The sequence below is a fragment of the Gallinula chloropus genome, assembly GCF_964237585.1.
Source record: "Gallinula chloropus genome assembly, chromosome: 5".
Taxonomy (NCBI): Eukaryota; Metazoa; Chordata; class Aves; order Gruiformes; family Rallidae; genus Gallinula; species Gallinula chloropus.
This window is the reverse complement of record NC_140090.1, coordinates 32,540,413-32,553,390: the sequence shown is the minus strand read 5'-3', so window position 1 is coordinate 32,553,390 and position 12,978 is coordinate 32,540,413. Positions and strand designations below refer to the sequence as shown.

Below are 12,978 nucleotides of genomic sequence, written 5' to 3'. Positions count from 1 at the left end.
TCAAAACAAGCAGCATCTTTTCTAGGAGTATCTGATGTGCTCTAATGTTTGTTTTATATATCAGTTTGTTTATCAGAATGTTTTGCCTGGCTGCCTGCATGAGACTAGGTAAGATGCACCACCTTTTGCAGTGAGCTGGAGGAAACTTCTCCCTTGTCCTTTTAAGCAATTTTTTTTTCATTTGCTGTTCATGAACATATATTGAAGTATTTTTCTAGCTGAAATGAGAGGCAGACATAGAGTAAATAAATACGAGCTGTCACAAAGACACTTGTTCAATGTAGTTGCCCCAGTCTTTCCATAAATAGGAAGTAATACTAGTACTCCTTTTTCCTTTGCTCAGCTCTTTCAGTGAAGAATAGTGTACAGTGTTGTTTTGCAGTGTGATCTGAAATACATGATGCTTCTGAACCAAAGAACTGGAAATGTTTGGCTTCCCTCTTCTCTATATTTTCTAACTCATATCAAAGCTAAAGGCAGCCGTGGTACATATAGAAGCATAGATAGCAAGGTGTAAAGCCATCTTTCAAAAGTAATGGTTTCATTGAAAAGTTCTGCGTTGTTCCCTTCAGACCTGGAAAGAAGTGGATTTGCTTGACCCTCATGTATTGTCTACATGGGAATGAACCTTTCTTTAACAGCTCCATTTTTCTCTCATCTCCTTGTGCACTCTAAAATACTATGCATCTAATAAATAGCTAACACCGAATAGCGGAAGGCTTTCTCTAATCCTTGCTAACATATGTCCTTATTAACTCCACCTCTTCCTCCTCTCTTCACTTAGCCCCTGCTGGCTCGGCTGGCACTTCTCCCCTTCCTGCTACCTCTGCTCCTGCCCCTACTCCTTCTGCTCCTGCCCCTTCCTCCGCTGCCCCAGATGCTGCTGCTGCTGCTGCAGGAGCTCAGCCCCTTGCTGATGGCTTCACCTCTCCAACTCCCCCTGCTGTTTCTTCCACACCCTCTGCAGGTGAGTGTCTGCTCCAGCTGCAGGGCAGATGAACCCAGATGTGACCGTGATCCAGGGCTTTTCAAAGTCACCTCAGAAGCAGCGATTTTTTACTATCACAACTGAACAGTTGAACATAGTGGTTTTAGTAGACAATTCAAGGTGTGCTGGTTTTATAAACGACAATCATGTAATTTTAAAAATTTATTATTTTTACATATATATGTATTATGTTATAATTTTATTACCACTTGGCTACTGAGAATCTCATAGAATAATTATGTTTGAGGGGTACCAGCAATGTTAGTTCTGAGTCTGATCATTCTCTTCCAGTAATGGAATAAAAAAGATGTGCATCTAGCAAAGTATAATTTATATGACTTGTTTCTTCAATGCTTTCAAATGACAAGTCTCCTTTTAATGAACCAATAAAAAGAGCAGTATTTTGTGTTCAATGTCAGGTAAAATACAAGTATTTTAATGAAGAACGTTATTAAGGCATTTTGTTTTAGTAGGTAGTACCTCTGGTGTATATTACAACTTACTTTGTTAATGATTATGAAATTACCCTACACTTTTCATTTTCTCGTATGCTGAAGTTGCAGTATATAACACTTTTCTGTATCAGCTTCTGATGAGGAGTTACACCTGTATTGTAAAGATCTCCTTTAGAAAGCCAAATTTATATATAGCTTACTTACATGCTTTGTTACTTCCACATATGGTCAGATGGTTTGTGTGTTTATCAGTGTTGTTCTCTCTTAATAAGAATTTCACCAGCTTCTTGAAATTGTATTTGGTTTAAGGTGCCTTGACTCATAAAATTGGAAAATACTTCTACTAGAATCCGTGACTATGACTGGAAGCTTCAAAATTGTGAAGAAATTTGGTATATAAAAAAAATCTTGATGTCTAAACTATTTTCATGTTTAGATGATGAGATGTGTAATATGTGGCCTTAATCAGTTTTCCATTTTTGATGCACTTGTCAGTATCTCAGGTCTTAAGCCATATTGCTTCTGTATTTTTGACAAATCAAAATCAAGTAGGGATTAATATTTTAATGGCTATAAATTCACATTCATAATTCCACAAGAGAAATTTCAGGTTACTTAACTGTTTTTAAGTTCTTTTGTTTCCTTGTGTTGTTAGTAAGGTTGCTTGCATGGCTTCTCTGAAATGAAGTATTTAAAGAGACTGGATACCTTACTGCTTATGGGGTTGCAGGTTTTGGTCCTTAAGGACCTCTTACTCCTGTTTCTTCTCCCTTCTCTCCAGTCACCACCAATTTGTGTGAGTGCATTAAATAGCAGGGAGACAGTCCTATTGGAAAGACACATTAGGAAGAATGTGAAGAAGCCTCTAAATTAAATGGATTGTTTCTTAACTGCTCTCCTTCCTCATCTGTAAAATGTGCGTTTTTGAGATGTACATATGTGTACAAAGGAGGAGTGTGTTCATGTGTCTGTTCTTAGAAGCAAGTAACAGAGCAAGCAACTTGCGTTTCATTTACTAACCTAGAGTGAAGCTTTGCAAAGCAATCAAAGCATAGTGGATAACAAGACAGGTTTTTTAAAAAGTGCATATTCATTTGTTCTGTTTCCCTTTTTTACTTCCCTACACGCATGTCTCCTCAATCACAGTGACCTTCCCTTCTTCCCTGGTTTTCTTGTAGACTCTGAAATTTACCTCTAGTACAAATGGTGGAGGCAGAATTGTTAGGGAGGGTAATAACCAGTAGGGGTATAATAAATCCAGTTTACTGTTTCATGCAGTATATAAGTCGGAGAACTTTATGTGAGCAGAGAAGATAGCTTAATGGTCTGGCTTCGTATATTGCTTGCTTAGATTCAGGATTAATTACTTTGATACAGGAACTGGTTAAAATGCAAAGCAAGTTTTTCAGGAGTCATTTCAATTGACAGCTCCCAGAAGAGAGTCTTTGAGTATGATTTCATTTATTTCATCCTTCAGTGTCTAACAGTCTCTTCTTCCCAGATGATTTGCTGTGTATTTCCTGACTAGCACTAGGATCGTTACTACTGGGTTTTGCAGTTGTAGAAGGTGTAACAACTTTGCACCTTGGAAATGGCATACAGTCAGTTTGCATGTGTATGTTGCCTAATCGCTTGTCTATGAGGTATTACTTTCTTGCAGGTTTATAAACAACTACATTTGCAAGAAGTTCTGATACCTTGGATAAATGGACAACTGGGAATTATTTTCTTTCCTTTTCAAACTTTATGGCTTAGACACCTTTGTATTTTCATCCTGGTTTTTTTTGAGCAGTACGGAGTACAGGCAGTTGGGAGAGGGTATTTTTGGTGTTGTATTGAGACATCCAGTGTCCTACCTGACTGCTCCTAGGCTACAGACTGTTTAAAAAAAACAAAAAAAATCCCCTTTCCAAGCCTTTTGAGTCTTTAAATGCAGGTATAAAAAAGGCAGGTGTGATTCTTCTCTTTGCTAATGCATTTCTCCTTCTCACGTAGGTCACCCAGTTCAGTTCTACAGCATGAACAGGCCTGCATCTCGACACACCCCCCCAACAATAGGGGGATCTTTGCCATATCGGCGTCCTCCTTCGATCACATCACAGACAAGCCTTCAGAACCAGATGAATGGAGGACCATTTTATAATCAGAATCCAGGTAAGAAAGGGTTTCTGCTCTCTTGAATTCAGCACAGTAGTGAATGGGGTGACCTTCAGATCTCTGAAATCCTATGTTCTGTTTCCATTGCAGATCTTGCAGTTAGTCTCAGGTAACTTACAGTATGTTGTTGGTAGCTGTGCCAGAGCTATAGTCCAAGTACAGAGCGTTCAGCTTCCATTATAGCAAACACCTTAAAACAACAGTCTTTGTTGCCAAATAAATTACTTTTAATCTCGCGTCCCTGTTAGATGAGCTTTAGTCCTTCATTACATCCTGTGTTATGTATCTGCTTTGGTGTGGGATGGCTATTTGATTTTGCACCAGAACACTGATTCCTCATTAATCTGTCTTTATCTTGTATTCTTTTTCCTTTGGATTAATGGAAAGTTCAAGAAATTGCACTTGTTATACAAGGGGTAAGCATTAGACACCTTGGAGACATAAGTGGTGTATGGTTTCGGGATGCAAGGGAGCTGTGTCATCTGCTAAGTCCACAGGTGATGCTATTTTAATGGATGACCTGTCTTTAAAATGCAGGGTGAGATATTAACAAGGGGTGGCACATCCTGTGTATCAAGCAGAACGCAGTATTTTATCTGAGTCGTCCTTTTCCCCGTGCTTCTGATGCAACGTGAAGGTTTTGATGCCAGAGTAGGACAGCTTTTCTTTTTAGACGAGGCTACAGAAAGATGCAGGGACATACTGAGGGACTGAAGGCTCCTTGTTTGGAAATACCCTATTACCAGCAAGACTGAATGTTGATTTGTAAGCAGTACAGTGCATTTGTGTTTTGTGGTTATGGTGGGTTTTTGTGTGGGTTTGTTTGGGTTTTTTTTAAATTGAGCTCTGAACTTGGAATTAGGTCAAATGCTGCAGACTGCATTTAAGGAATTTGATCAGGTTCAAATATTACAGCTCGTGAGCTACTCTGCAGAGAGATGATGTGTCTGCTTAACTTGCGAAGGAAATGGATGGCCCTTCTCAAGGGAGGTGGAAGAAGTTACCTGACTAAATTGCAGCACAGCTGCCTGAAATATGTAGTATTTGTTAAGCACATTATGTGCATGCTGAAGGGAAATAGGCAAGAAGGAAAGGGTAATAGCAACAAAAGAAACCTCTTGGGGTTACCTTTGCAGTGAAGAGGATTTTCAGTATATCCAGAGAGTTTCTGACAACCGCTGTGCATTTCTGCTCTAGCGGAGGAATAATGCTCTGTGAGTGACCATCGCATTGTTAATGGGTAATCACAGAAGATGCCAAATGGGCTTTAAATAAGTTACATAACCACAATTCAGTCTGTGTCCTCAAAAATAAAATAATGATTATGGTGATTAGTAGTCACTTGAGCTGTAAATCACAAACTGAATACTTCAATTATACTGGCATAGTTGATACACCACAAATAAGCAGTTGTAGTAAGAGACTTTTTTATACACCAAGCAGCATACAGAATTTATGAGCTTTGCAGTTACACCAAACCAAGTTTTTTTGGCCTGCACCTTGACAGGAGAGGATGCTTAAGCATGCATAATTAATGAAGACACTAAGAACAGAGGGACTATTGTGTCTGTAAGGAGCTGGGTCGGTAGTGACAGGACAGGGCCCACAATTGTTTCTCAGCATTTCTGAAAAGAGGGAGAAAATGCAAACCGAAGAGGTGAAAAAGAGACCTTACCACAGACAGGAGTGTGCCAACTATGGCTTGTTCCTCTTTGCAGGCTGTTTGGCAATAAAGCAGTACTGTTTTTTCCACTTCTATTTTTCAGTATGTTGGCATGGTCATTTTTGTTTATTCACTTCACAGGAGGATGAAAGATACTTGCCTTGTCTTGTTCTTTGTATGCCTCTTCTAAGATAATATGATTTCTCCATGGTGAGACCTTTTTAACAATGAAAATGAAAACATTAAGAAATGCAGACCCTGAGTGATCTCAGCATGTTTCTGTCCCAAAGCCATTCTTGCCAGCTGTGCCACCTAACTGGTATTCTCACTTTGCAACCTTAGATAGCAGTGTCTAAGCAGTAGAAAGCTTGGCACAGATAAATACCCTGTGGGAGAAACTGGCCAAGTATTGAGATGGTGGTCTGCACTACACACAGCTTGCTTAGCTAAATTCTTACCAGGGTGAAGCAGTCCCGTGTAAGATGCTCTTCAGCATTACTGAATTAGCTGTGCAGACACACTCAACCTACCCATGGTCTATATGGAAGGAAGCTGGGAGTGCGTGTTTAAGGTGGTGTTTATCTTAGCTTTTGAGACAGCAGAGGTACAGTAAAATTCTTCCGATGCTTTTTGTCAAACAGTGTCATTATTAATAATATTAATAAAATATTTATTGCACTGGCTCCTAAAGGTCAAAATAGCTTAGAGTTGTTATGTATCATACAGAGAGTGTAACATGTAAGTGCCTGCGCTGTGCCTGAACCGAGGCACAAACCGAATGGTTAAGAGAAGCAAGGAATGATGTCAGCTAGTGTTAGCATCGCCGCTTGGATTAAACTGCACAAGCCAAGCTAAACAAACTAAAGGGATTTTTTTGTATTTGCTTGGAGTGCTTGTCTAGAATGATTTATTTTTCCACATGGAAAGCCTCATTATTTCTCCCAAAGACATATATGTAGCACACAAAGTATGCTGAAGGGACCTAGGAAACTGAAGCTAGTCTTGTGTGATAGATGTGAATTGTATGAATCCACATGATGCTGAATAGAGGAAACCTTTTGAAACTGAACAATTTTATAGCATATATAATGAAAAAGGAAGGGACTTCGTAGTTGCACAAGAATGTTGAATTCATGAATATTACTGCATTTCAGTAGGACTGCAAATTCAAATTCCCTTTTCCTGCTTTGAAAAAATGCAAGACTGAATCTTTTTCCAGCTACTGTGGTTACACTCAAAGGAATAACTACTCTTAGAGGTCACATCATTCAAGTCACAGAAGTTCTAATTAGAAATGTATTTCAGTTTTTCTCTGGAAATGTCAATTAAGGGGTGAGATAATGGAGCTTGCTTTATATGGAAGTACAAGGATATTTTGGCAACAGAAAGGATGGTTGCTGTGTTGTGGTTTTTGTTTAGGGTGTGTCCATTTGAAAGGAATATGAATGCAAGGGACACAAGAAATTCTGAGATGTGAATTTTAAATGCCTTGGAGTTCTTTTCATTTGCTATGATGATGTAAATTAACTCTGAGAAGTGCTACATCACACCTGGCAGTTTTCTTACCAGCTCTGGAATTGGTGTAAAATTTATTTAGGTCTGTTCTGCAAGCTGAATAAATGTACTGCTACAGTGAAGTGTAGACTTTTTCCTCCTCATTCTTTTGGACACGGCTACATGTTGTATGTCACTACTAACAAGAAAATGATTTAGTTGTGCTTCTCTTAATGTGTATTCGGAAAAATAACCTTCTAACTTCCTTAAAGAATATTACTGCATTAATCTTGCAGAATGATACTAAAACTAGATAAAATGAGTTATCTAGTTTTGGGTTTTTGTTTGTTTGTTTATTTGTTTTTGAACTTAACTAGATAATGGAAACTTTCATTCCTGGCTTAAACCACAGTTCAGTGTTGTAACCTTTGCAGCTTGTTGAGACTGTTGTCTTTAAATGTGAACTCACGTTGTACAAAGATGGCTTTTCTGGTACCAGTAACGGGCTGCTCAGAGCTCAGTGCAGTGCACTGCGGGATCAGGGGTGAAGGAGATGGGTTGGCACCTCTGGAATAGGCCCTGTCCTTTGGCAGCAGCACCCTGCGCTTTTTGCTCTACCGGTAAGGTCACCGGTAAGGTCAGAAGTCCTGCATCCTCCACGGTGCACAGTTCTCAAGGGCAACTTCTTGCCTAAAATAAACGCCTTGTTTGATGGGGTTTTTTGGGCTACGTTTTGGACAAAAGCAGTTATATCCATTTTCATTACTAAGGATTCGTGGATGCTGTTGCAGAAGTTGCCTCTAAAATATCAATTTGATCTGAAATGTGGAGGACGATGGGGAGAGAATCCTCTTGATGTATCTGTTAGGTCTGGTCATTAAGTGCTATAATGCTGCAGTAATAAACTTCAACTTACGGGAATCCCACAGTCAGGTAGGAAAATACTTAAGCATAGATTCTTCATCTTACGAAAAGGAGCTAGATTGGAAAGTTAAGAAATAGAGGAATCTCCTTGAAGTAAGGACTAGGAAGATGCTCAACCCCCCAAGCCAGTCGTCTTTGAATGTCAGCCCTTTTATCTCAGCTTCTTGGCAGACTGCTACCCTGTCTGAGTGATGATGATGTCTACTTTCCTGTTTGCTGCTTTGTTGTGTTTCTAACTGAATGCCTCTCTTTTTTACTTTCTGTGGCAGCATCCCTTGCTCCTCCTCCCCCCTCCATCCTACAGGTAACTCCACAGTTACCACTAATGGGATTTGTGGCCAGAGTTCAAGAGAACAGTAAGTTTGCTGCTTCCTGGTGCTATGATTTATTACTTCTGTTTTGAGTGGATGAAAGATTTGTCTGTCTATAGCCAGAATTCTGCTTTCTAACTGCCTCTGCGAGTTTGTCTGCAATTGTGATGGGAGGGAAAAGGAAGTAATTTTATTGAAGGAATCTCATCCTTCCTTCTCTGAAGTTTATTATCTCTAGTGTATTTCCACAAGTTCTAACTGTTGGTCCCAGTGCAACTAATTGGGATGGGGTATTACTTCAACCTGCTGCCTTGGTTCTAGAGACTTCTTCATGGTTACACTATTGCTTATTTTCAGTTTCAGATACTCCTCCCCCACCACCACCTGTGGATGAGCCAGTGTTTGATGAATCTCCACCTCCACCCCCACCTCCAGAGGATTATGAGGAGGAGGAAGCAGCAGTGGTGGAGTACAGCGATCCATATGCTGAGGAGGACCCTCCTTGGGCACCAAGGACCTACTTAGAAAAGGGTGGGTTTAGAGCTAGTAGAGATGATAGGGTCGTGCCGATAATGTCTCGGGATAAGCTCCTGCAATCCCACTATGGACACAGAGTCTGCCTAGACTCCTTTGTAGCCAGAGTTGGTGGTGTGGTAGAGATGCTCTTCCAAATGGCAACTTAACGAAAGTTAAGCTACTCTTCTGACTCTGACTCTTTCACCCCTTTCTCCACAAAGCCAAGATAATGATTAGCTGGCTAATGACATCTTTTTAAAACCCTTTGTAATCTACTTAACACTCACCTTTCACTGGTCTGCTTAGTCCTAATAATCAAAGTCCTATGAGGCCAAAAACAAATGGATCAGTGCTGCAATTGCACTTGGAACATACGGGTGTATCTGGAGAAGTGCTGCAGTATGTGTGTGGGGCTTTGGAAGCTACAGTGCCCAGAGAGTTGTGATCAGTGGAGCAGAATCTGACTGGAGGCCTCTGACTAGCGGTGTTCCCCAGGGCTTGGTGTTGGGTCCAGTCCTGTTTAATATCTTCATTGACGACCTTGATGAGGGAATAGCATCCACCCCCAGCAAGTGCTGATGATACAGAGCTGGGAGGAGTGGCTGACACGCAGGAACACTGCGCTGCCATCCAGAGAGACCTGGACAGGCTGGAGAGCTGGGCAGTAAGAAACTGGATGAAGTTCAACAAAAGCAAGTGGAAGTCTTGCACCTGGGAAGGAACAACTGCTTGTATCAGTATAGGCTGAGGGTGACCTGCTGGAGAAGAGCTCAGTGGAGAAGGACCTGGGAGTCCTGTTTGATGACAGGTTGGCCATGAGCCAGCAGTGTGCTCTGGTGGCTAAGAGAGCCAATGGGATCCTGGGGTGCATCTGGAGGAGTGTAGCCAGCAGGTCTAAGGAGGTGATCGTTCCCCCTCTACTCTGCACTGGTCAGACCCTACCTGGAGTATTGTGTCCAGTTCTGGGCTCCTTGGTATAAAAAGGACAGGGATCTCCTGGAGAGAGTCCAAAGAAGGGCTATGAAGATGATTAAGGGCCTGGAGCATCTCCCCTATGAGGAAAGGCTGAGTAAGTTTGGACTGTTCAGCCTTGAAAAGAGAAGACTAAGGGGGGACCTAATTAAAGTTTATAATTATCTGAAGCAGGGGATGCAGGGGGAATCAGCCAGCCTGTTTTCAGTGGTCTGTGGGGATGGGACAAGGGGCAATGGCTGCAAGTTGGAGCATAGGAAGTTCCGCACCAACATGCAGAAAACTTTTTCACAGTGAGGGTGAGGGAGCCCTGGGACAGGCTGCCCAGGGAGGTGGTGGAGTCTCCTCTGGAGATATTCAAGACCCGTCTGGACGCCTATCTGAGTGATATGTCCTAGGGAGTTGCTTTGGCAGGGGTTTGGACCCGATGATCTCTCGAGGTCCCTTCCAACCCCTACAATTCTTTGATTCTATGATCAGTGTGGGGCTGTACTAGGCTAAAAAGTGCTGGCTCTGTGTAGGACTGGCTATGTGAGGCATTGCTGTGTGGCTGCATCTAGATGTCTTCCAGCTCTGAAGCAGGTGTGTGAAAACGTGCTGCAATAAAACTAAGAGGTAAAATAAACTGAGCAGGTAAATGCTTAGGGGTGCTTGAATATGACAAAGTGTACTGCCCGGTGTATCTAATCAGAGTCACAGAATTGTAGGGTCTGGAAGGGACCTCCAGAGATCATTGGGTCCAACCCCCCTGCCCCCTAGGAATGTTGCAAAGCATCCAAGCGTGTCAGCTGAGTGACTGTTAGACACAAACCCAGTGCAGGACATGAGGGGAGGGGGAAAAAATGTATGGAAAAGGCACTTTCTGCCAGCTCCAGTCCAAGGACAATACACTATTCCTGAGGGAGATGGAGGAATATGTGGGAGTTTTTTTCATTATTCCCCCACCCTTTATTATTGCCACCTTTGGCATGTTTAGTGCAAGGAGTACCCAGGCTTTGCTGACAGGCTGAGACCATTTGTCAGACAGCAGCTGATGTGCAGGGTGTTTATGTGACTCACTTTATCTACTGACCTCTCCACACCCCTGACTGAGAGCAAGTGTCACTATTATTCTGTTGATGCTCACAGGCTCTTTGTTTGATTAAAAGTTGTTTCAGTTTATTCTTGTCAGGAAAGCATATTGCAATGAGGGAAAACAGAGGGGGCGGGGAAAAAAGAGGATCTTTTTTTATTCAAAAAAAAAGGCTCTTGCTGTGCAGGTTGGAGAATATTCCTGATTATTGGTAGTAGTTACCTGGCCTTGCAAAGTCAGGTTTTGGAGTGGGGTAGGGTTCCTGATGTTGTATCTCTTTCTTTGGGGAGATTTCCTCAAACTGGGACCAGTACAAGTCATTTTGGCAAATATTGCATGTGCTACACTACTTAATAATAATCTTTTAAGAATAGAAGAGACAGGACAAGGGGCAATGGCTTCAAGTTGGAGCACAGGACATGCCACACCAATATGCGGAAGATCTTATTCACAGTGAGGGTGACAGAGCCCTGGGACAGGCTGCCCATGGGGGTTGTGGAGTCTCCATCTCTAGAGATGTTCAAGACCCGTCTGGACGCCTACTTGTGTGATCTGTCCTAAGCAACCTGCTTTGGCAGGGGTGTTGGACTTGATCTCTTGAGGTCCCTTCCAACCCCTATGATTCTGTGATTCTGTGAAGAGTTAAAGTGGTGCTGGTGCCTTTGCTTCAAAGCATGAGCTGTTGTAAAAAGGATTGGACGACAGGTCATTCCACACATAGAGGTGAGGCAGTGCAGTTCTCTGAGACAGCCTTGAATGTGGAGATCTTTACGGGAGGCAGGTTGATTTTCCACCTCTTCCCTGAACCTCTCCTAACAGTCATGTTATGTTCTTTCCTAGTGGTGGCGATCTATGACTACACGAAGGACAAAGAAGATGAGCTCTCGTTTCAGGAAGGTGCCATCATTTATGTCATCAAGAAAAATGATGATGGCTGGTATGAGGGAGTCATGAATGGAGTGACAGGGCTCTTCCCAGGAAACTATGTGGAGTCGATCATGCATTACTCAGAGTGACGACTAGAGCACAGAGCACTGCATCTCCTGCTGCAGGAGCTGTTGGGGCTTTCCAGATCTCCACCAGCCTCTGAGGCCCCATCCAGTATAACTGAATGAAGGATAATTGTAACAACCACTCTTTTGGGGTTTTTTTTGGGGGGGAGGGGTTTGTTGTTTTCTTTGGGTTTTTTCTTTTTCTTTTTTTTTTTTTGTCCCTCCCCCTTCATTATAAAACAATAGTGATTTGAGTTGTTCGAACAAATGGCTCTTCCAGCTGCCAGCAGAGTCTATCCTGAGCCACCGGACATTGAATTAAGCTGACACATTCAGATGTAACAAACTTGAGTAGCTGATGCTTCACTTGAATTCTGACTTCTGACAGGCTTTGGGATCTGTCTCAGGAATCCTGCGTGTGCCCTTTGTGGTACTTCCCTTGGCAGCAGTGCCTGGCGCTTGGGATGTCCTGGATGCTTGCGTTGAAGGGTTACTGGCCAGTGGACATCCCTCCTGTTTCTACATTACACTCCTGTGCAGCCGGAAGAACAGTCGTGTGCTATCAAGTGCTGCAGTTTCTGCACAGAGCCCTTCCTGTAGCTGACTTCCAGATAGTTGGATACATCTTTAACATAAACACTGCTGCAGCTGCTCTGCACGTGTAGGCTGATGCAGGGGCACAGAGCTGGCTTTCATTCACTCATCTTTCAGTTTAGACAATTAAGATGGCTGCAGCCCAGTGGCCCCCCCCACCCCTGCTTCCTCATCTTTTGAATGCCACAGATTTGGTTTGTGTTCTGCGCTGGTGTAAATGTGCTCCTCTCTGCAGCCAGCTACTTGCAGTGGCTGCTGTCGGTTTGAACAAGTACTCGTGGTGAAGGCAAAACAAAAGTTTTTGGGTCCTCCTGGGGTCTGAGGGTAAACCCAAGGGGCTGTGAGCTAAAGTTCAAATCTACTCATGCCTGCTTGCACTAGAGAAACTTAACCCCAATTTTAGTCTTATGCACAATGTAATCTTAAAAAGCTGATCAGGTATTGTAAATTGGCTATTTTCTACTTGATGACTAGATTTGCATATGTACTGTGAGAGCCCTGTGCAGAGGCAGGACAAACGGCAATTGTCGTCTTCATGTCTGTTGCCAAAAATCTCTTCAGTGGAAGTGAAAAAAGGGCTGTTGTGTGTACTGGTTTCCCATGGAAATCCAAGCAGTAACTAGTAGTAGTCCTAGTTCTTCCGCCAGCCCTCCCCATTGTTTATTATAAAGAAATTGGTATTTTCAGCTGTACCTGGGGTGGAGTAATACCAAGTGAAGGCTCTGTAGCCCCTTGTGCTGATAGTTTGCCTTTTAGTCTAGTCTGTCTCAGTTAAAAATGCTGCTTGGTGGTTCTGCCTAGCAGATCCGTGTGAAGTGACATCGGTACTAGTCTGCCCTT

At 42.4% G+C, this 12,978-nt stretch overlaps 1 protein-coding gene across 45 annotated transcripts in view; it reads left to right on the top strand.

Annotated features, from left to right (window-relative positions):
- The window catches only part of ABI2 (abl interactor 2), a gene marked incomplete at its 5' end in the record, with an annotated part of 63,839 nt that extends 51,498 nt beyond the window's left edge, over positions 1–12,341 (top strand). For 11 of the 45 annotated variants that reach the window (XM_084265529.1, XM_084265531.1, XM_084265517.1 and 8 more), the window contains 4 exons: positions 785–967; positions 3,439–3,597; positions 8,350–8,523; positions 11,393–12,341. In XM_084265529.1, the coding sequence (XP_084121655.1) occupies positions 785–967; positions 3,439–3,597; positions 8,350–8,523; positions 11,393–11,568 (692 nt within the window). In that variant the 3' untranslated portion in view covers positions 11,569–12,341. Of the gene's footprint in view, positions 1–784; positions 968–3,438; positions 3,598–7,950; positions 8,038–8,313; positions 8,524–11,392 lie in introns of all 45 variants that reach the window. The other 34 variants (XM_084265520.1, XM_084265500.1, XM_084265542.1 and 31 more) reach the window with 8 other exon arrangements.
- Positions 12,342–12,978: the final 637 nt, after the last annotated feature.